General features: G+C 43.5%; 1 protein-coding gene across 5 annotated transcripts in view; it reads left to right on the top strand.

Moving 5' to 3' along the window:
• The first annotated feature begins 3,962 nt into the window (after positions 1 to 3,962).
• CUNH8orf76 (chromosome unknown C8orf76 homolog) overlaps positions 3,963 to 23,762 on the top strand; it is a 38,673-nt gene continuing 18,873 nt past the window's right edge. For all 5 annotated transcript variants that reach the window (XR_005796546.1, XM_040494355.1, XM_040494353.1 and 2 more), the window contains exons 1-5: positions 3,963 to 4,127; positions 7,240 to 7,335; positions 8,077 to 8,220; positions 14,116 to 14,573; positions 18,453 to 18,585. Coding sequence is in view for 4 of the 5 variants with exons in the window: in XM_040494355.1 (XP_040350289.1) it covers positions 4,011 to 4,127; positions 7,240 to 7,335; positions 8,077 to 8,220; positions 14,116 to 14,573; positions 18,453 to 18,585 (948 nt within the window). In the remaining variant the exon portion in view is untranslated. The remainder of the gene's footprint in view (positions 4,128 to 7,239; positions 7,336 to 8,076; positions 8,221 to 14,115; positions 14,574 to 18,452; positions 18,586 to 23,762) is intronic.

The following is a 23,762-nucleotide window of genomic DNA, read 5'->3' as shown; positions in this document are numbered from 1 at the left end:
ACCAGAATCTTCAGCCTTCAGCTCTTTGAAACAGCGAGGGCTTCTCACTCTTTGGCCAGTAGGGTCTCTTGGCAGGTGACCTGGAATTGGACACATAGTGATGCTTCTGGGGGCTTGAATTGCCCAGGTTTCAGAGGTCATGTTGGAATGTGCACAAGCAGGGCAGAGAAAGCCATTCTGCAGAGACACACAGAAAGAAATGAAGAGTCCTGAAGCCTCCAGAACATGAGGCAGGCAGAGGCAGCCAGTGACAGATTCAGTTCTCCAGGTCTTTCTGAAACCCTGCTATTTTGGTTTCGGGAGATAGTTCAGAACACAGACTTTGATGTCAGATAAAGTTGATTTTTAATCTGGTTTCTTTTACTCACTATCTGGGACTCTGGGCAAGTTACCTGTCAGGTCCTATTTCCTTGTCTACAAAAAATGGAAATAGTAATGTCTAATTCTGAGGGAGATATTTTGAGAGTTAATTACAAGGAAGTTAATAGAGTGTTCATAGCACAACCTAGTGCATAATAGATGCTCATAAATGTTGGCTCCTTCCCTCCCCCTCAGAAAGGACCCGACTATGTGACTGAGAACTGAGAAGTGGGCACCTGGGTGGTTCAGTCAGTTAAGTGTCCGACTTCAGCTCAGGTCATGATCCCGAGGTTCCTGAGTTCGAGCCTCGCATCATCTGTGCTACTGGCACAGAACCCACTTCGGATCCTCTGTCTCCCTTTCTCTTCCCCAACTTGCTCTCTATAAACAATTAAACAAATTTTTTTAATATATTTTTTTAATGTTTATTTATTTTTGAGACAGAGAGAGACAGAGCATGAACGGGGGAGGGGCAGAGAGAGAGGGAGACACAGAATCGGAAGCAGGCTCCAGGCTCCGAGCCATCAGCCCAGAGCCTGACGCGGGGCTCGAACTCACGGACCGCGAGATCGTGACCTGGCTGAAGTCGGACGCTTAACCGACTGCGCCACTCAGGCGCCCCAACAATTAAACAAATTTTAAAAAGAAAAAAAAGCAAGCTGAGAAATGCTTCTGTCTGCTCCTTCTGCTATTTCCCGTCCATTCAACAAGCATTGATTGAGCAGCCCTGGGCCAAACCCTGTCTGAGGGCTGAGTTTCCAAGAGTGAAAAAGACACCATCTCTAACCTCCAACAGTCCACAGCGTCATAAATGCCACAACGGATAAAAGCATGGAGGAATTACAGGAAAGAGGAAGGACGGCTGCCTGGAGTAAGTGATCTCTACCTTGCAGTGGGGAACTGAATCACCCCCTCAGTCAAAAATCAGATTTTTATAAATAAAAATCTATAAAAACAGATTTTTATCGCAACCCACACAATCTTAAACTCTTGCAAAATTCCCTTTTACTCCCTAACAGTGCCTAACATCTGGCATTTCCTAAGTATGTAAATTGTATTTAATAGTTACAAAGTGTCCTTCTCTCTTCCTGGTTTACTCTCCTCTTTTTATTTATTTTTATTTTTTTCAAGTAGGCTCCACACCCAATGTGGGGCTTGAACGCACAACTCTGAGATCAAGAGTCACGTGCTCTACCCACTGAGCTAGTCATGTGCCCCTCTCCTCTTTTTAAAAATGACATTATCCAGGGGCACCTGGCTGGCTCTGTCAGTAGAACATGTGACTCTTGATCTCAGAGTTGTGCGTTCAAGCCCCATGTTGAGTGTAGAGGTCACTTTAAAAAATTAAATTAAAAAAATCTTTACGGGGTGCCTGGGTGGCTCAGTCCGTTGAGTGTCCAACTCTTGATTTAGGCTCAGGTCATGATCCCGGAGTTCTGGGATCAAGCCCACTTTGGACTGGGAATCATAAAGCCCCCTGCTTACGATTCTCTCTCTCTCCCTCTGCGCATTCCCCTGTGCTCTCTCTTCTAAAAGATAAATAAATAAAAAAGACAGTATCCTAAATCCTCTCTATCAGTGAGGCAGTGGTTTAAAATTGGGGTCCAGATACTGAGTCCTCAATAGTGATAGGGGCCTTTGTGCTGTTTTCATTGTTAACAAAGGCCCGATGTTAATCATGTTTAACCTTTCACCAGGCCTTCTGCAGTCCCTCACTGCTACTTCTTTGCTTTCAACTAAAATCCTAACTCACAATGAGGCAATGCCAGTAGGCTCAGGCTGGACAGAGGCTTGTATTGGCTGTTATATAGGAACTTGGATTCAAATTTTTAAAGGAAAACAAAGCAATTACTAATTAACTCAGTTTTGTGTGCACAAATCCTCCACAACTTTGAGGAAAAATAACTGAAAGGGTTCTTAGTGGTGAAAATGCTGGAATCCCCTGAGCTCAGAAATCTTGAGTTCAAAGGGCAAAGAACTCTCTCTTACTCATAAGCAGCAATTCTGTGGCTTCTTTACCATTGCAGGAGAAGATTTAGCTCAGGTAGTTGTTGGGCCAGGAGGAGGCAGGGGTGGGGTGGGGATGCGGGGGGGGGGGGTGTGAAGTGGGGGCACAGAACCCAAGAGGATTGGGTGTGCCAAAACTAAATAGCCTTTAAAAAGAAAAGGCTGAAAAAAATGATCTCTGCCTGCCTTTGCTTTGTTCTTACTTCGCTCCTGAAACAGGAATTTTGAATCAATGTGTATTACTCATTTGCTGACAGGCAACTTACATGCATTATTTTAATCAATGCCCATTTGACAAATTGGATCACACTGCTAGTGAATAACTGAACCAGGATCATGAGCGCAGAGAAATCTGGTGTATGAGGCTGTTTCAACACTATGCTGTATTGCTTATTCTGCTAGAACAGGACTTATTAACATTAGGACAAATACGCTTACCTTTTTTAGACTCTCCATTGCCTCTGGATGATGATATTATGGGTATCTTTTTTTCTGCTATTTTTCTATAATTTCTAAATTTTTCCTAATTAGTACTATAACATCTCTGATAAGAAAACATTTTCTTCTTCTTTTTTTTTTTTTAACAGCCCTTCTATGGATGAATACATCAGTAGCTAATGTCTGCAGCCTGTCCTGATAAAGCCTTCCACTCAAGGTTGCTGGATATATGGACTGACTCTAAATTTGAGGACTGATCAGCAGAGAGATGGATTTTGAAACCTTGGGGAGTGGATTAGGTTCCCCCAGGTTAAGTTTGTGGAATAGAAAATTGGGTTGAAGATAGAACCTTGTAAGACAAATGGTGGAAGAGGAACAGGTGAGTGGGGAGAAACAGGAAAACCAGGGAAAACCTGCTGTGTAATATGTCACAGTAATATTGAGCTGTAGCATATTGGCCGGTATTTTGTCAGTAATTTTGATTTTCTAGTCTCAAGGAGTATCTTGAAAGTATAAGAACTCTAGTAAATGTTAGTTTTATACTTCTGGGATTTGGTGTTTTTTCTCCAGATAAAATTAATGGTCCTTGATCGAGCATCCAGAGTAAACTTCTGTCCTCCATTCTGTAAATGCGTGAATTACTCTGGTCTTTGTTATTGGTGGTGTCCCTTTTCTGGAAACATGGGGACTAGAGGTTCGTTTCTGTCTTTCCCAGCTCTTAGCCACGTAAAAATTGACGCTAAGCAACTTCTCTCTAAGCCCCAACAGCTTCATTTGCAAAGTGGGAATCATTGCGCCTTTCATAAGTTGTTAAGAGAGGATGTAAAGTGCAAAAACTGCTTAACACAGTGCCACAAATATCTTGAGTGGTGAAAAAAATACTACCTTTGAGTTTTAAAAAGCTACCCTGGAGCCTGCTTTTTGATGCGTGCAGATGAGGATCTCTGTCCATCTCCTGAAACGGATAAGTCAAACACTCCGTTCCCGACTTCGGTCAGTTTGTGAGTCAGATAAAAATCCTAGTTCCCCCGGGACTCCATGCCAGCAGCGGGCCAATTCCCGCTTTGGGCCCCTCCTCCTCCAGAGACTACAAGCCCCAGCATGCCGCTCTCTGGCCTCTGGCGGCTCCGCCCCTTCCGCATTGGCCCGCACGTGGGCGCCGCTCTAGACTCCTCCTACTCCCGAAAGCCGGCGGCTGGCGCGGGATGGAGACTGGGTGCTGGTTGCTGGGGGGCGAGTTCGAGGACTCGGTGTTCGAAGAGAGGCGGGAGCGGCGGCCGGGACTGCCGGCGTCCTATCGCGCCAAGCGCTGCGAGCCGCAGGTGAGAAGGCGGGGCCTGCTGGCCTCTGTCCGGGCCGCCGGCCTCGGCCTCCGCGGGTGCCAGGCGGGGAGTTCCTGCCAGCAGTAACGCCCTCCGCCTCGCCGGGCCGCCCCTCCCGCTGCGCTGCCCCTGTCCTCACGAGACCGGTGCGTTTCCCGAGCCCCACCGGTGGGCTCGGTCCGGCGGTCCCGCGCTGGCAGCGATTAACTCGTACCGGGCGTTTAGCGGGTCTCTCCAAAGGCTCGCTGACCTCACGTCGCCCCCTGCCCTGAAATCTTCAGGAACTCCGTGTGCCCACACTGATTGTGCAGCCGGGACCCTCAGAATCCGGTTCCCGCCCACTTTCCAAAACTGAACTCTTGGCCGCTCTGCAAACGGCGACGCCCCGCCCACCGGCCTGCCCTTGGTCAGTGAATTCCTCCAGCCCGCGTCAGCCTCGCTCGCAGGGTCAAATCGCTCAATTATAGCCATTTCTTAGAGTGCACCTTGAATGCTGCCTCTTCCAGGAAGTCTTTTCTGATTTCCTCCTTCCAAGGAAATACGTTTGCCTTTGACTACTTTCCCCCTCCATTCAGTTTGTGTTACATCCCTTGTCAGGAGCGTCAAGCTCTTGGAGTGCCAAATGATCTCAGCAGAGTGGGTGCTTGACTTTGTGTCCTCTACAGTGCCTGGCAGTTTTTGTTCATAATAGCAACTCCGTGAATGTTTTGACTTCGTAGAATATTACTTTGTGTTACTCAATGGGTGTAAATCTCACCTCACGTATAAGAACTACTGTACTATTTATCAAAAACTTAACCTGTTCCCGGCACTGTGCTAGGTTCCTTTATATGTATTGTCTTCATTTTTCTTTGAAACCGTTGTAGAGATCTCAGGCGCTCAGTAATTACGGAAATATGTTTGTTTTATTTCACTTTCCCTTTCTCCTTATCTGTACATTCTTTCAGCGTTACCTGTAGTAGTTGATCGCAGTGTAGACTGAAAACAGGAACGGGCTTAGGAAGTCATAGTGGTGCAGCATCAAAAGCTACATACGGATAGTTATGAGATAGGATCCTGAATTCCAGCCTGGGCTTTACCACTTGCCTTTCAAGGTGTCGGTTCCTTTGTCATTTGGGGAAAATGGCATTTGCTGGCTCCCAGGGCTGTTGTGGAGTGAAGGGGGCGAGAGACCGGCAGGTGTGATGTGCTGTATGCTTAGAAAAGTCAAAACCAGGGGCGCCTGGGTGGCTCAGTCGGTTGAGCGTCCTACTTCAGCTCAGGTCACGATGTCGCGGTCCGTGAGTTCCAGCCCCGCGTCAGGCTCTGGGCTGATGGCTCGGAGCCTGGAGCCTGCTTCCGATTCTGTGTCTCCCTCTCTCTCTGCCCCTCCCCCGTTCATGCTCTGTCTCTCTCGGTCTCAAAAATAAATAAACGTAAAAAAAAATTTTTTTTAAAGAAAAAAAAAAGAGAAGTCAAAACCAAAAATCGCTGGTCTTTAGGACTTGTTTGGTACGTGATACTGCTCGTGAAGCCAGAAAGGCCTTCCTCAAGTCTTGTTGGTTTCTTTGGGTGTAACACCAGGAATTTGGGTTAGAGGATTTGTTGTCCCTGCTCAGGTTCGGTGTGGGACGGAGGTGGGCCGCATCCAGCGCTTCACCTCTTAGGGCCACCCTTGTTCACAGATCTCCCCTCCTTCCTCTCACCGGAAAAGGGTGTTTGAAGCCATCTCTGTTGTGAATTGTTGCAGGCCTGCAGGTTACAGGGGAGCATAAAGACAGTCATTTGAAAGCCAGTTTTTGCGTGATCGTTTCCCAGTGGGATCATGAAAATTGGATGAAGGTTTGCAGTGAGGCAGTTGGGATTGGCGCTGTGACTGGAGAGCAGCAGAGCGCAGAGGAATTGTGGGTTCAGTACACAGACTGTTGTTGGCTTACGCAGTCCTCCGGGGACAACAGAAAAACAGCAGTTGCCAGCTTTCTTCGCTGTGATGGGTGAGGCTAAGGAGAGAAACGATTTTACTGAGATAATAGGAGGGCATGGATACCCCGGGCAACTCTTTTAGAAATGGAACCAAGCAATTTGGACGTGATGGTAGAACCATCACAAATGCAGTTGGCGTTTTAATAGCACTTACCTGGGGATAGACTACATTCAGACTCGGTGTGTTTTTCTGTGAGGAAAAGGGAGGTTGAGTTACTGCTTTGGAGCTGGAAAAACTGGCATACAGACTGCTTTTTGTTACACCTGTTTTCTCATCTTCATGTTCATGATTCACTAACCAAAAATTCCCAGTTCACTTTCCTTCTTGTCCATAAGGTTTAAATCAGTAGAAAAGGGAATAAAATATGCCAGATGGACATTTACTCAGACTTCCTTTCTACAGGTCTTTGGCATTTGATTGCATGGAAACCTACTTTCAGCCTTAATTTCTGTCTCTTTTGGTTAGATTCTGCCTTCTGCTTTTACAACATTTTTATGATAAGCACTATAAAGATAATTCTTCTTCCCTATGTCCTTTCCATAAAGAGTTGTCAATACCTGTTCTGACCACTCTAAAAATGTCTCTACAGAGAAACATGTCAGCCTAAAGAAGCATTCAAGGGACACCTGGATGGCTCAGTCAACTTAAGCGTCTGACTCTTGATTTTGACTCAGGCCATGATCTCATGGTTTGTGAGTTCAAGCCTGGCGTAGGGCTCTGTGCTGACAGTGTGGAGCCAGCTTGGGATTCTCTCTCTTTCTCTCTATTTCTTTCTGTCAAAATAAGTAAATAAACTTTAAAAAACAACAACAACAACAACATTTGAACTGTCCTAATTAAAATGTAGCTTCCCAGGCACCACAACCCCACTTTGAAATGCTATAGATAGAACCAAATAGGCCTGTGCTTCTTTTTCAGTTGAGAGGTTCCATGTGATGAGTGCGTTTGTTACTTATGATAAGTTTAATAAAAACTGAGCCATCACTAAAAATCGTCGTTCTCGTCATAGGTTTTCCTGTGAGTCTCATCCTAAAAAAGGATCTTTTTTTGAGGTCTAATCAATAATACATGGGAAATTACTTCTACTTGAGTATGAGGTGGAAAAGTATCACTTAATTCTCTGTAATGTGCTATTTTCACAATTTCTAGTGGTTTTATGAAGAAACGGGGAGCAGTGATGAAGTTGAAGCTCTAACTCTGAAGAAATTCAAAGGGGACCTCGCCTACAGACGGCAAGAGTATCAGGTAGAATTGAACATATCTAAGGTTGCACTGCCTGAAATAGGTTCTTGTTCTATCAGTTATAGCATATCAGTTATGAGTGTGTTGTTTGTGAGGATGAATTTAGTCTTTTGTGGTAAGGGTCTGTAATCTCAGAATCCCAAATTTCTGTCCTTTTCTACATGGCTCTCTGCCATTTGTTTTGTTTCCTGTAACTACAATATAGGGATCTTCTTGGGATCCTTGCAGGTCTGTTTCCCCAGGCTGTGCGTCTCCTCATTCTGTGGGACCCTCTAGCACAGATGCCTCATGGGGTCAGAGGAGCAAAGCACCCCAAAATGTATAAGAAAAAGAAAGAACTAACAGTTAGGTCCCAGCTTGCTTTACATATAAAATCTCATTTCTTCTTCACAAGAGTCCGTTTGTTATTTTGCTGATGAGAAAAAGAAGGCTATATATAGCAAGTTAGTGGCAGAACCAGGATTCAAACCCTGGTCTGCTTGGCCCCAGAATGCTTTCCTACCATACGGTGATATTTTCCATGGTAGTAGGGGTTATATTCTCCAGCCATCTCTTTTCTACTTCTTAGAAAGTAGTACTGACAAATGCTCAAGCCCCCCTTAGTTCATTGTAGAGTCCATTATAATATTACCTTCTGCCAAGAAAAAAATCATCGCTATAACTAAATCCTTTTTTCTACTATAGTTTCACCTCTTTTTTTTCATCCCTTCTTTTCATTTCCTTTATTTAACAAATAATATGCAGAAAGCACTGCAAGAGTACTCGAGTGTCTCTGAAAAACTGCCATCTACAAATTTTGCCATGAAAAGGGATGTCCAGGAAGGCCAGGCGCGGTGTCTGGTTCACCTGGGAAGGCACACAGAAGCCCTGGAGATCGCTGCAAACTTGGTAAGTGGTTTCATTGCTTATTTTCCATTTGTTGTCCGCGGATTATTGAATAGTTTGTTTTCTAAAAAACAAAACAAAAAACAACTTCTTGCTTGCAGCAAAATCTGTGGGTTTGGATAAGTAGATGAAAATTGTCAATGGTGTAAGAACTTTATTATGATGAACAAACAGTTCAGAGCTCTAGACAATCACTTTCTTGTAATATTTTTTCTTTCCTGTGTTAGGCTCAAAATTCTTCATTGCCTGAAAATCTCATTTGTAAAGGTTTTACTCTTGTTAGGAGTAAATATTCAGAGTAGAGGGATCATCAGTGACTTTTTCTTCAGTTTTTTTTTTAGATTTTATTTCTCAAAATTTTTACAATGAACATGGATTACTTTTGTAAACAGGAAAAAAAAGTTACCAAAAAACCCTAAATATAAACTGAGCCAAGCTTAACATTCCTTTTTTATTTTTATTTTTTCCAGCCTTTTAGAATCCCTTTTTAAGGGATAAAGAAAAGCAGTTATTTGCAGTTCTAGATTCTGCTTGTTTTTGTTTTCAGGTGATGGCATTTTTGGTTTACTTCTGTTTTGTGTGGGTGTGTAAATTTTATATGGGATTGGTCTAAGTTGACCAATCTTAGTTTATAGATGGCCAGTTTACCTCCTCAGAGGGAATTAATGAGGCACTAGGGCACTGATCTTGAACCCTGTGGATCAAGCCAAACAGAGGTCAGCCTAAAGTATGCACGCAATTGAGCTCGTCTCTTCCATGTCATTAACTAAGAGAAATCCCTAAATTTGCTTGCCGACGGGGTTCATTGCCTAGTACTTCAGCCTCTTGCGGTGAGAGGAAACCTTGAAAATTGTGTGTAGAATGTGGAAAACAGCTGTGTCTTGCTCTTCTCCTAAGTGTGGGTGAATTCTGAAGCTGGAAGGTAAAATTACCTCGTTGAGGAAGTAGACGGCACAGTGAACTTGGTGGAATTTAACAGTGTTCATTCTCGGTCTCCCGGGTCTACAAATTAACAACAGCTTTGGCCCTTTTAGTACTTTTTCTAGACATCAGTCACCCATCCTTCATTCCTGTTCCTTACTCTCCTGTCACCTCTCTCTTCCTGACATCTGCACATCTCTGTTGTGCTCGTTGTCCCCGCCTAACCCACTGAAGGCAGTGGCGGTGGCTTTAGCGTCTGGGTTATTTTTGTGGTTCCCTCCAGCTTAGTTAGTCTGTTTCTGTGGCTCAGAGAAAGATCTGTTGCCAGTCAGCAGATGCAAGGTCTCCGGAGCTTGGGATGCTACCAGGCAGGGGGAAGGACCAGGCAGAAGACCTTCAGCTCCCCTGCCAGGACTTTGGGAACTATTCATCAGGCTTCTGGGCATCCTGTTGGGGAAGGAACCAGCAGTGCAGGCCAGGGGCCTTACCCTTCCTTTGGGTCTCTTCACAGGATCTCAGTGGACCCTACCGATTTATATAGTTTCTCATTTCCTGGTACCTTGTATTTTATTTTTTAAATTTCTTCCCTATTTATAGACCCTTCTCTTTTGCTATTAACTCTGGTCTATTTCTGTTTGTGTCTTGGTGGCTGTTGTCCTTTCCTGTTCTGTAGGGGGACAGGCCAGAATACAGCATTGAACAAAGTAGACAGCTAGTTTTGGAGTGCCCATCAGGATATGAACATTTTATGCTCACAACTTTTTTTTTTTTAATGTTTATTTATTTTTGAGAGAGAGAGAAAGAGAGAGAGAATGTCAGAGCGCAAGCTGGGGAGGGGCAGAGAGAAAGGGAGACACAGAGTCTGAAGTCAGGCTCCAGGCTCTGAGCTGTCAACACAGAGCCCGACACAGGGCTCGAACTCACAAACCATGAGATCATGACCTGAGCCGAAGTTGGATGCTTAAGCAACTGAGCCACCCAGGCGCCCTTCATGCTCACAACTTCTAATTCACTTCTCTTCTTAATGATTTTTGGACAGAATTTGTAATGGATTTTATTTATATATTCTTATTTCTTATTTAAATAATTTAAACATTTTAGAATAGCTGATGTACTCATGTGATAAGCTGTGGTAAGGACATTGCTTTCTGATGGTAAATGACTCTTTTTAAAATTTATGCACTCTAAGAGACTGTTAAAAACTGAGAACAAACTGAGGGTTGAAGGGGGGTGGGAGAGAGGGGAGGGTGGGTGATGGGTATTGAGGAGGGCACCTTTTGGGATGAGCACTGGGTGTTGTATGGAAACCAATTTGACAATAAATTTCATATATTAAAAAAAAAAAAATTTATGCACTCTTGGGCACCTGGGTGGCTTAGTCAGTTAAGTGTCCAACTTCGGCTCCGGTCATGACCTCACAACTTGGAGTTCGAGTATCATGTCAGGCTCTGTGCTGACAGTGCAGAGCTTGGAGCCTGCTTCCAATTCTGTGTCTCCCATTCTCTCTGCCCCTCCCCTGCTCATGCTATCTCTTTTTCAAAAATGACTAAACATTAAAAATAAATAAATAAATTTCTGCACTCTACAAACATGTATTTCAGTCCCACCCTGTGCCCGGCTCTAGGTTCAATGCTAAGGTGACAGATGGAGCATATAAATACCTTGTGCATATACTGTTCACCAAGTAAACACATGTCTGCTCTTGGAAAGTACCCTTGAGGCACCTGGGTGGCTTAGTCAGTTAAACATCCAACTCTTGATCCAGCTCAGGTCTTGATCTCAGGGTCGTGAGCTCAAGCCTTGCATTGGGCTCCATGCTGGGCATGAAGTCTACTTTAGATAAATAGAAAGAGAGAGGGAAAGGGCCCTTTATTCTGTGACTTCTAGTGTGACTTGTAGCTCTGCTGCTTACTAGCTGGGTGACTTTAGGTAGGTTCTCTAACTTTTCTGTTGGGACTCAGTTGCCTCATCTATAAAATGGGGATAATAATGGAATCTATTTTAAAGGATCATCATGTGGGGCGCCTGGGTGGCTCATTCGGTTGAGCATCCGACTTTGGCTCAGGTCACGATCTCGCGGTTTGTGAGTTCGGGCCCCGCGTTGGGCTCTGTGCTGACAGCTCGGAGCCTGGAGCCCGCTTCGGATTCTGTGTCTCCTTCTCTCTCTGCCTCTCTCCTGTTCATACTCTGCCTCTCTCTGTCTCTCAAAAATAAATAAATGTTAAAAAAAAAAAATTTAAAGGATCATCATGAGGATTAAATGAGTAAAGCACTTAGAATAGTACCTGGTACATGTTAGGACTCAATAAATATTAACTGTCTTCATCATTATTGCATTTCAGAAGGAGTTGCATCATTCTGGAAAAATCACACAAAGTCATTTATTTTTATTTAATTAATTAATTTAAAACAGGTTTCACGCCCAGGTGGGCCTGGGCAGCCCAGTCAGTTAAACATCCAACTCTTGATTTCGGCTGAGATCATGATCTCGCGGTTTATGAGATCAAGCCCTGAGTCGGGCTCCATGCTGAGTGTGGAGCTTGCTTGGGATCCTCTCTCTTACTGTGTGTATCTCTCTCTCTCTCTAAAAAAAAAAAAAAAAAAAATAGACTTTATACCCAGCTTGTATGGAGCCCAGTGTGGGGCTCAGGACCCTGAAATCAAGACCTGAGCTGATGAGCTGACAGGGCACCTGAGTGGCTTAGTCAGTTAAGCGTCTGACTTCAGATCAGGTCACAATTTCATAGTTTGTGAGTTCAAGCCCCACATCGGGCTCTGTTCTGACAGCTCAGAGCCTGGAGTCTGCTTCGGATTCTGTGTCTCCCTCTCTCTTTGCCCCTCCCCTGCTCTCGCTCTCTCGTGTTCTCTCTCAAAAATAAATAAACATTAAAAAAAAAAAAAAGGACCTGAGTTGAGATGAAAAGTTGGACACTTAACTGACTGAGCCACCCAGGTACCCCCATACAGTCATTTAAATGGAATTTAATTTCCAGAGAGTTATTTACTACCTGTGCTATAAAAACTCTCCCATCAAAATCATGGTTTGTATGTAACAGCCTCTACCCCAACATACATTCTTTTTTAAATTTTTTTCTTTTCAACGTTTTTATTTATTTTGGGGACAGAGAGAGAGAGAGAGAGAGAGAGAGAGAGCATGAACGGGGGAGGGGCAGAGAGAGAGGGAGACACAGAATCGGAAACAGGCTCCAGGCTCCGAGCCATCAGCCCAGAGCCCGACGCGGGGCTCGAACTCACGGACCGCGAGATCGTGACCTGGCTGAAGTCGGACGCTTAACCGACTGCGCCACCCAGGCGCCCCCCAACATACATTCTTAATATGAAATGTTATTAAACAGCATAAAGCACTTAGACTACTTGTAGAAGAAAAGTAGCTTCTCTTAAAGTCTCTTGCTCTCCTTATACGTAGAAGACATGAAGACCTATTACTTAGTTAAAACATCTGTTAGTTCCGAGGTGCTATGTTCTCTGTTAGGAATTCAGCATTGAACACTAAAACCTTTTGGGAGAGAAAAAAAGAGTCAAAACAAAACCAGACTCTTAATTATAGAGAACAATCTGATAGTTATCAGAGGGGAGGGGTGGGCGATGGGTGAGATAGATGAAGGGGATTAAGGAATGCACTTGTGATGAGCACAGGGTGATGTACTCCTGAAACTAATACAACACTGTATGTTAACCAACTGGAATTAAAATAAAGCTTACAGTAAAAAAGGCAAAATTGTAGAAGTTTCTGAAGGAAAACTTTAGGAAAGAATTTTATGTGTGGTCAGGACTAAGGTTGAAATAAATGAGTTTTAAAAAGTGAAAAAAAAAAGGAACCTAATGTTTAGGAAGGACAGAATACTAAACAATGGTAATAAAACCAGATGTATTCTGTCATCGAGAAGGTGCAGTATCACTAAATAGGTTGCATGGAGCTTTATTTTCTATATTCTCACATAATGTGTAAATATTTGGAATCCTCCGGAAGCTTTCCCTCTCTGGCCTGTTTCTTCAGTCTGCATACTGGGTAGTTTTACTTGTATTTCTTGCTCAGTGTAATTCTTTGCAGGAGCTTGATCCGGAGGCTAGTAGGACCAGGTTTTCTTTAGACTTAACGTTAACTGAAAGGTAATTTTAGTCTGCCATCTGCTCTTTATAGACTTTAACTTAGAAAAAGAAGCCTGTTTTCCCTAACCCACAGGGCTTTTGCCATATGGCAAGTTAGGCAAGAGGTGGTAACTCTGGTTAAAGAGACTTGAAAAGGATTTTCTGATCAGAACGAAACCAAGCAACCCCTTCTGGCCAAAAATAATTGACCTTCGTAATAGTTACCAGGGACGGCATTTGGATTCAATTATGACGCATCATGAAGCACTGAGAGCTTCAGGGCTATCCTGTTTAAGATGTCTAAGCCAAGTCAGATTTGGAAATGGAATCCATTCGAATCCTCAAGGAAATTACCATTTGGAGTTTTAGAAAGCCTGGAATATTAAAATGGAACCATTAGCCCAGGGTACAAAAAAGTTGGCTTGGGTCTTTCAGCTACCTGGCTGAAGACAATAAAGATTACAATAAAACTGGAAGATAAACTGACATTTATGTTTTTGATGCTGAATTTTGTCAGGACATTGTCCCGGGAATTACGTTATGGTTATGACAAGAATGTTTGGGAATTTCTCATGGTTATTGGTAGGTAGTATATGTTTCTCTACGTTTACAACTTCAAACTTTGTTCTCTCTCCTTCTGTAGCTGCTGAAAGATAATTCTGATTTACAACATATGCAACTTGGGTTTTTAGGCATCTCCATTTTCACATGGAAAAGATTCTGCTGTTTCAAGTTTTTAACTTTGGGGGCACCTGGCTGGCTCAGTTAGTGGAGCTTGTGGTTCGGGCCTCACATGGGGTGTAGAGATTACTTAAAAATAGAATGTTAAAAAAATAATAAAGTTTTTAACTTTTTTTTTCTCCCTAGGAAAATAAAGCAACTAATACAGACCATTTAACCACTGTGCTCTACCTCCAATTTGCTATTTGTTCAAGTCTGCAGAACTTGGAGAAAACAATCCTCTGCCTACAGAAACTGATTTCTTTGCATCCTTTTGATCCTTGGAACTGGGGCAAATTGGCGGAGGCTTACCTGAGTCTGGGCCCAGCTCTGTCAACATTGTGTGCGTCATCTCAAAAACAGAACAGTTTTACCTCCAGTGACAAAACCATCAAATCCTCCTTTACACACTCAGGAAAAGACTGTCTTTTGTGTTTTCCTGAAACGTTGCCTGAGAGCCCTGTGTTTTCTGTGGAAGCAAGCAGCAGTAATAACCAGAAGAATGAGAAAGCTATGAAAAATATTCAGAACTGTGTGGCAGAAAAGAGAGAAGCAGTGTTGCTAGAGACTCAGATGAAAGCGTGTGCCTCCTTTATACGAACCAGGTAAATGAAGAATAGATTAAACACCACATGGTACTAAGCCTAGAGTAAAGGTATTATTTTTTTTTTAATTTTAAGCTTCAGAAAGTTCTAGGCGGGGCATTTGGTAGATTTTTTAGATTTTTTTCCTATAGTCTAGGTGAATCTTTTGAACTTGTCCTTTTGGTATGTAAGATTTAGATACAAACCTATATTTGCTCGAGAATATGATTTGTATCATTACTCAAGATAAAATGTTAAAGCTATAAAACAGTAAAATTAAGAAAAGAAAATTAAATGTATAAAACATTGACAAAGGGGAAGAGGTATTTTAAACCAGGAATTTTTCACCGGTAGGTTCCACAGAAATCTGCAGACAAAAAAATCTGCTCTTGTGTTTGAATCACTATTAATAATATGAATAAACAATATTTAACTCATTCTACAGAGAATTCCCATGGCTTAGGTACTCTGAACACTTTAAATCCATAATAATAAGAGTTTAAGGGAAAGGGGAGCATACACTTTACCAATTCTGTAATTTATGAGAGAAACAGATTTGCTGAAGTCTCAAACGGTGCCAAAAAACAGAGTGGTGTGGTTGTTGTTGTTATTTTTAACTCTGGAGAATTCAAGAAATACTGATTAACAGTGAGGCTTACTGAGAAGTGTATCTGTTTGGCAGATTTTAAACTTTATTCAGCAGGTTTATAGTCTTGACTATGTTACTTTTAATTCAGAAGTGCATTGCATGGCAGTGGTGTGCCAGGCACCTGCCTGAGTCTGGGCTCATAAAGATTGTTAAAGAAAGAGGCCCTTTCTTTCCACCACTCGCTGTGTGCTGTGCTGAGGGAAACACTGTATCGTCAGTGACAGGTGGCACAGGCGCTGACGGGGTGTCAGTAGTGTGAGCAGAACCTCGCGGGCCGGCAACGGGAGCGGTTCGGTGTAGCAGGAAGAAGGAAGCCTTTGCAGGGGCAGTGATGCCTCTGCTGAATGTTTCTGGGCACCTCGGTCAGCTGTACAGAGAAATGGGTACCACGTGGTTCGCATACGCCGTTTCCCGTCCGTGCGCACCACTGCCCAGGGCGGGTGTTGGATTCCCACCCTGGAGACTAGGAGACTAACGTAGAATTCTGCCCAGAGTGGCACAGCTATGAAGTGCTGCCGTGACCTTGACCCAGGCCTCTGACCCCAGAGCTTGTGTTCTTTCCAGGGTATGTTGCCGCCTCCGTGCAATATTCCCCAGCTGAGAAGAGGCACGCTGGGTAAAGAGAAAGAAAGGGGGGTCCATGGGGTGGAAGCACTGTGTGGCACAGTGTGGTCACGTGGTCTGCTGTGGTGACAGTGCATTGATGGTGGAGCCAGAGAGGCAGGCTGGAGACCGCGAGCCCGGGATGGCATAGTGAGGAGGGGGAGGAGGAGGAGGAGGAGGAGGAGGAGGAGGAGGAGGAGGAGGAGGAGGGGTTTTGGGGGCAGAGCTCATTGTAAGGACCTAATAAATTGTTACTGAGTGAACGAATCTGGACTCCTCTACTTGTTAGCTGTCTGACCTTGCACAAATTAAACTCTCGAACCTCCGGTTTCTTCATCTTCACCTTCGTGGAGAAATGGGGAAATGCCTTCTTCGTTGTGAGAAGTGAGTGTCTGAAGGACTTGGTATAGTGCACACTGTGTGGTGAGCATTTGGTAAAGGTTGTACTTCTACTGGCATAAGATGTTAAATGTCATCTTAAAGAATTTGGTTCTTAAGCTGAAGGCCTGAGTAGTATTTGAAAGTTTTAAATGTCCCAAGTGGTGTGACAAGAGCTGTGATTTCAAGAGCGAATCTGGTGGCTGGAGGATGTATTAGAAGAAGGAGTTGGGATCCTGGGATGCCATGAAGGAGCTGTGGCGTCATCAGTGGGTGGCAGTGAGGACCTGACCTGGGACAGTGCAGTGGTAAGAAGAGGAAATGAGCATCACTGCAGGAAGGAATAGACAGGACTTGGGGACCAGCTGAGGCTGTGGGAAAGACAGGGAGGGAAGAGGGGAGCGGAGGAGTCCAAGACGAGTCAAGACTCTACCTTGGGTAGATGGGTAGGTGGTGGCACCTTCTGCTGAGACATAGCACACAGGAGGAAGAGCAGAGCAGACTGAGGGTGGAATTAAGATTTTGGTTTAATGTGCTGAGATTCAGGTGCCCGTAGGACACCCAACTGGAGCTTTTCACCAGGAGGAGTTGAGCTCAGAAGAAGGGAGCTAGAGATGAAGGAGATTAGCAACGGGATGATGGTGAGGAGTCAGGTCTGAACGCCTCTGAGGAGATTTGACACTGAGGAGGTCATTTGTGGCCTTTGAGAAGGCAGCTTCAGTAGTGATGGGTGACAAGGCAGATGGCAGAGGGCTAAACAAACATGACACGAAGGAGCGAACGTAAGTTGTGTTTTCGAGTACCTTCAGGCACAAGAGGGAGAAAGCAAGTACATAAGAGATCAAAGGAGTCACAAATGTCCATGCTTCCAGAGGCCAGTTGGTACCGTAAGCAGGTTTGAGTGAGTCAGGGGAATGTCGGTCAAGGCATGCTCTTCACCACACTCTCCTGCTGCACCTACGTAAATGCTGCGGTGCTTTCCACGGGCTGCGAAATGTTATGGAATTGGCCTTGCCTTTCTTCTCCTCATTCACTAGTTTTCTTCTCTCTGGTCTAGCCACGGTGATCTCCAAGGTTTTCAAACATGTCAAGCTAATGCATGTGTCAGGGCTCCTTCCCCCAGATACTCTTGTGGCTGGCTCATTATTTGGGTCTTAGCTTGAGTGGTAACTCAGAAAAGCCTTCCTTCACTGCCTAAAATCGTCTTATTTATTTGTGATCTCTCGTCTTCCATTCCATGGAACGGGCACCTGTCCTCACCAGTTTCTCCTCATGCTTAGAGTAGTGAGTGGTCCATTCTTTAAGACATGAAATGAACAAACAGGAGAGCTGAATGCTTCTGGGAATAGCAGTAGGGACCAGTCAGGCCTGAGGGGAACTGGAAAAGTGTACACATTCAATATTTAAAAAAACAATGAAGTGGGGCGCCTGGGTGGCTCAGTGGAGCCTGGCTCTTGATTTTGGCTCAGGTCATGATCTCTCAGTTCGTGAGATCAGGCTCTGCTTTAGGCTCTGTGCTGACAGTGTAGAACCTGCTTGGGATTCTGTCTCTTTCTCTCTCTCTCTGTGTCTCTCTCTGCTCCTCCCCTGCTTGTGCTCTCTTTCTCTCAAAATAAGTAATAAACATAAAAGCAATTTTTTAAAGAAGAGGAGATATGTTGTCTAAAAAAATTTAAATAAATAAATAATAAAAAAACAATGAAGAGAAGGGGCCACGTGAAAGGACAGGAGGGAGGAGGAAAGAGAAGACCAGGTTATGATCATGATGGGAAAGTTAGCAGTGAGACAGTTGCAAAGTGGTCACCAGAGGCTCATCAGAGATTTGACCCTGCTTTGGGTAATTGAAGTACACTGGAGAATCTAATTAGTCCTTGAGGTCAAGTTGCTGTGGGTTCTGGGAGATTGAAGGGTCACAGAACACTGACTTCAAAGGAACACATCCCAGCACTTTGTGGGGAGGAGCCTTTGATTGGGAAGCTTGTCCTTTTCACTCCAAATTGTTTGTGCTTTCAATCACTTGACTCCTACAGGAAGCCCTTTGAGGTTTCGCTTTCTAAAGATTTCTTTGAGAAGCTTTAGTCTGTGAATTTTAGAAAAGATGACTCTCCAAGGCAGTTTGCTCAAGTAAGAAGCTTTAGGGATTCAAATGAAGGCGAGTGCATTCCAAGCCTGGTAGGACTCCCATCCGGCAGCATGCCTGTGCTCTCTGGGAACATTCCCTCACTGCTTTCCCTTACCTGTGCCCACACGTTGGGACTTCTGTTTTTCAGGCTTTTGCTTCAGCTCACCCAGTCGCAGCAAACCTCGTTTGCTTTGGAGAGGAATTTAAGGACTCAGCAGGAAATTGCAGATAAAATGAAAGAGTTCGGCTTCAAAGAAGACACTTTGCTGTTGATAGCTGAGGTGAGTGTTCGCATAAACCCCTAGGGCTTTATGTGAACCGAGGCATCAGAGGTATTTTTCCTGGCTCTGGTACCGTTTTTAAAAAAAACAGCCAAATCTCATCTACCAAAAGGACCCTTTCTCCCTGCTTTACATGCCGTTTGATCACTTAATCCCCGAAAGCGGCCTCTTCGTCATCTTTCTCCTGCAGCATGCTAGAAGCAAGGGCTCAGTTTCATTTTCTTGTTGGTGCTTGTTAGTACATGCCTGCCTGAACACCATAAATGCCCCCAAATTGTTTTTTGAGTGCTGTTTAAACGAATGAATATTGACATTCTTGCAGCATTTCTGCGCATTTTTACCTCCTTTTGTTCTCCTGACACTCTTAACGGCCTATGGGACAGGTGGAGCTGGGAGTGACACCTGTTGGGACAGGTTGGGACCTGCCTAAGGCCAGATTTTAAGCGGCAGAGCTAGACTGAAACCCATCCGGCTACAAGTCCATTTTTTTTCTGCTCCACCTTCCTACCACCTCGATGTTTGAGAAATTCAAATGTCAGGGTTGTTGTTGTTTTTTTTTTTTTAACCTTCATTAGCTTTTTAAAAAATATGTTGAAATTTCTTAAGATAGAATTTGGAGATTATCTGTGTTTGTATTCAAGTTATTCACACTAGTTCCCTTTAGTATGAAATTGAAATTGACAGTTCGGGTATGTACCCTATGAAAGACCTTCTATCCATACCCATCCTAATGTCTTTCTTTCCAGAAACACTTACTGCATATCTAGATTGCCAGGCTCCCTCCTTCTCCAAGCTAAGCCCCCACTTGGACCCTGTTTTCCCTCTGGTGGGACCACGCCCCTCTATCTGTTCTCTCTGAGCCTTTTTCAACCTTTCCCCTTCCATGGGCCCTTTTCCTTGAGCCCACAGATGTGTGCGGACAGCCTGTCCCTCCTAAGTTTACTGTAGCCTTTCCTTGCTCTTTGTTTTCCTTCATCTTTCTGGGGTATTTGTACCTACTGACCACTCACTTTTTGTTCCCTCTTCTCTTTCCTTCCAGAGGCCACACCAGTCTGGTTTTCTCCTGAATTCTTGATATTCCTCTGCCTCTTGGGACTTCTGGTTTCCTTTGTGTCTTAAGTAACAACATGCTCTGAGGTTCCACTTAGGTTCTCTCTCCTCTCTGCCTGTCTCCCACAGAAGTCCTAACCCCACTCACGGTTTTAGCTGTCACCTCCTGGTTGATTACCCTCCACTCTGTGTCCCTGGTCCCATCTTAAACACTCAGACTAGTTACCTACTGAGTATTAATCTGAAATTGCTGATATCCTCCTGTCATTTCAAGTACAAAGTGTCTAAAGTGGAGCTGCTCATCAAAACACTTTCCAGTCAGTCTTCTGTCAGTACCAAGCAGAGAGGAGTTGGAGAGAACCATGTCTGTGTTCTAGACTTCATTCTTTTCATCAGTCCTGTCTGTCATTCTTCTTTTACCCAGACCTGGGACCTCACCAGCTGTGGGCCTTGTCTTCTCCAGTCTCATCCCTAGGGGGCACTCAGCCCACCCTTCCTTCAGGTCACCTTTCATTTCTCTGGCACCGCCAGCACCCTCATCCTTGTCACCTCATGCTTGACTCGCAGTGACCTCCTGGTTCATCCCTCCTCGCTTCTTCGCTTTCTCCCCTCAGATCTGTCTTAAACGTTGCTGCCACCAGGTTTATCTCACAGCATTGCTTTGAACGTGTTACCAGATGCCCAAAAACTAAAGTTGTCTCCACCATCACCTCAGAGGTCAGGTCTAATTTAGGCGCCTTCCAGAGAGTAGCCCCAAACTTAGGATCTAGTAATTCCTTGCGCAGATCTCGTACATCCTTTAGACTGATCTGCACATCTGACAAACTTGTCATGGGTTTTCTCATCTCCACCAATTTACTATATTCCCATCCTCAAAGACCCCACCGAAGTCCCGCATCCTCTAGGAAGCTTTCCCTGAATGTCCCTGTCTGTGGCAATGGCTCCCTCTGAGCTCAGGTAGAGTGAATCCTTGAATAGATAGCTCTTTGCCCCCCTCGCCCCCCAAAAAACCAAACAAGAATATATCTTATCTTTTCAACTAGGTTTTAGATTTCCTTATAAGAAAAAATATAAGGCATCTTTACAAGATGTCTTAAACACCTTCATATTCTTTGCGGTGCTTGATGCATCTGTGGACTGAGTGGAATGGTCGTTCTCCATCTGCACAACGCATGAGAAGTATCTGTGGAGCTTTTTAAAAAAGACGAGTGTCTGGGCTCTCATTGGGATTATAATGTACATTTCACTACGTGCTCTTTTAATTTTACTTTGTGACATGAGTAGGATCCTCTGTCCTTAAATGTCCTTTCATTTCATACTTTTTTCTCCTTTTTAGAGTTGTTTTATTTGAATTAGGATCCATATAAGGTCCACAGACTGTATGTGGTCTTCTGTCTCTTACGTCTCTTTCGTTCTGTAGTAGCTCCCCTTCTCTGCTTTAAGATAAAAAAAAATACGTGACCTAAAATTTACCATCTTAATCATTGTTTAGTATACAATTCAGTACTTACATGCACAGTGTTGTGCAACCATCACCACTATTTCCAAAACTTTTTCGTCATTCCAAAGAGAAATTCTGTAACCATTCCCATTCCCCCTCCCTTCGACAGCTGGTGACCTCTAATCTACTTTCTGTGTCTATGATTTGCCTGTTCTAGATGTTTCAAATAGTGGAATCATATAATATTTACCCTTTTATATCTGGCTTATTTCACTTAACATAATGTTTTCAAGGTTCATCCGTTCGTAGCAGGTGTCAGAACTTCATTCCTTTTTGTGGCTGAATCATACTCCATTGTGTGCACATAGGTGCCACGTTTTGTTTATCCGTTCAGCTGTTGATGGGCATTTGCATCATTTCCACCTTTTGGCTCTTGTGAATAATACTGCCATGAACATTGGCATACAAGTATCTGTTTGAGTTCCTGACTTAAAATCTTTTGGATATATACCCAGGAGTGGAATTTGCTAAGTCATGTGGTGATTCTGTGTTTAACTTTTTGAGGAACTGCCAAACTGTACTTTTCACCTTATATTCTGTTATTTTTACCTAACATTGTGACATAATCATGACCCCGTGTCTGTAAATACTGTTTGAGTATGTACTTTTTGATGGCCGGATAGTAGTCTAACTAGCTTTTGATGCGCTATCATTTATTTATTTAAGTCCTCTGGATTGAGCATTTTTAACAAATATCAAGTACCTATTTTAATAAGTCTTAGCAAAATAAATCATTGTACGTATTTGTCCCTTTTAGAATAGATTACTGGAAACAGAATCACTAGGCTGAAGTATGGTTTAAAGACTTGAAGTTCATTTCCAAATTGTGATTCAGAAAGGTCAGTTCACTTTATATATCCTGTATGAGAAGACTGATTTCCCTTCTCCAGTCCTAGATACTAGGTTGCACCATGTGAGATTGTCAATAGTTGATCCTTTATACCTCTAAAGACAATTCTGTAGTATTTATTACTTTTTGAAATTTTCAATTTGGTAAAAATGGCATGTTTTAGTATTACTTGTTTGATTACTATTTTTTTGTTTTTAACGTTTTATTTATTTTTGAGAGAGAAACCGAGCATGAGCAGGGGAAGGGCAGAGGGAGGGAGAGGGAGACACAGAATCCGAAGCAGGCTCCAGGCTCTGAGCTGTTAGCACAGAGCCCGATGCGGGGCTTGAATCCATGATCCATGAGATCCTGACCTGAGCCGAAGTCGATGTTTAACCGACTGAGCCACCAGGTGCCCCTCTTGTTTGATTACTATTAAGATAAACAGTTTTTCATGTGTTTCATATGTTTGGCCATTTCTATTTTGTGAAATACCAGTCATGCTTTTTCTTCATTATTCTACTTCTATGTTTCTGTTTTTCTTACTAATTTTTAAGAGCTCGCTCTCTATCCTAGGCTTACTAACATTTTATATGTTGCAGTATTTTCTTTTCTTTTTTAGTGTTTATTTATTTATTTTGAGAGAGAGCGTATGAGTAGGGGAGGGACAGAGAGGGAGAGAGAATCCCAAGCAGGCTCTGCACAAACCCCAGAGCAGGGCTTGGTCCCATGAATCATGAGATCACAACCTGAGCTGAAATCAAGAGTCAGATGCTTAACTGACTGCGCCACCCAGGTGCCCCTTTTGCAGTATTTTCTGAAGTGTATGATATTTTTCTGGTATATAGAAGTTTCAATTTTTTTCTATGGTCAAATTTTTTTTTTTAATTTTTTTTTTAACGTTTATTTATTTTTGAGACAGAGAGAGACAGAGCATGGATGGGGGAGGGGCAGAGAGGGAGACGCAGAATCGGAAGCAGGCTCCAGGCCCTGAGCCATCAGCCCAGGGGCTCGAACTCACGGACCGCAAGATCGTGACCTGAGCTGAAGTCGGATGCTTAACCGACTGAGCCACCCAGGCGCCCCTGGTCAAATATTTTTGCAGATATTTTGAACCTGTGAATGATGTACCTGCTAATGCCTTTTTTTGGAATATTGCACATTTGGGTATTACTATTATTCAAATCTCTTTTTTTTTAATTAAAAAAAAAAAAAAGATGTTTGGTGTTATATCCCAGATTTTAAAGTTCTACGTTTCATTGAGTCCAAGAAGTCACCAATTGTAAGCCACATCGTTGACGGGTCACCAAAAGAAAAGCAGGATGCCGCTTATACTATGACACACCTGTGTTACAAGATACCTCTTGATGTCAGAAACGTTAAAATACAAAAACAGAAATTGTCTTAGAATGAATGAAAATATCATGCTTTAATAAGTGTGGACAGTTGCCTGGTTAAGCTGTTCATCTCATTAGCTCTTGCCTCAAATAATAAGTAGCGCTTGAAGATTTAAAGCCAGAGGAAACGATTCTTTGAATGTGCTTCTAATCCATTATAATTTGCGTATTCATCAACACACTGGATCTCAGGGTTTACAGGAAACTTAGTCATCATCTAGTCCAAATCCCAAGTGGCTTAAATTCCTTCTGTAGCATCCCTGCCAGGTGGCTCCCCAGCCTGTCATGCCAGTGGTATGAAATGTATTGGGACTTAAGTTTAGTTCACTGTCCTTACTGAAGATGGGCTGATCACTTAGTGGGTTCAGGTGCCGGCTTTCCACAACTTTTACTTGTCTTA

Source organism: Herpailurus yagouaroundi, unplaced genomic scaffold, assembly GCF_014898765.1.
Source record: "Herpailurus yagouaroundi ecotype Mexico unplaced genomic scaffold, PumYag 186, whole genome shotgun sequence".
NCBI classification, from domain to species: Eukaryota; Metazoa; Chordata; class Mammalia; order Carnivora; family Felidae; genus Herpailurus; species Herpailurus yagouaroundi.
The sequence above is the reverse complement of the archived record's forward strand: the minus strand, read 5'-3'. Positions and strand labels throughout refer to the sequence as shown.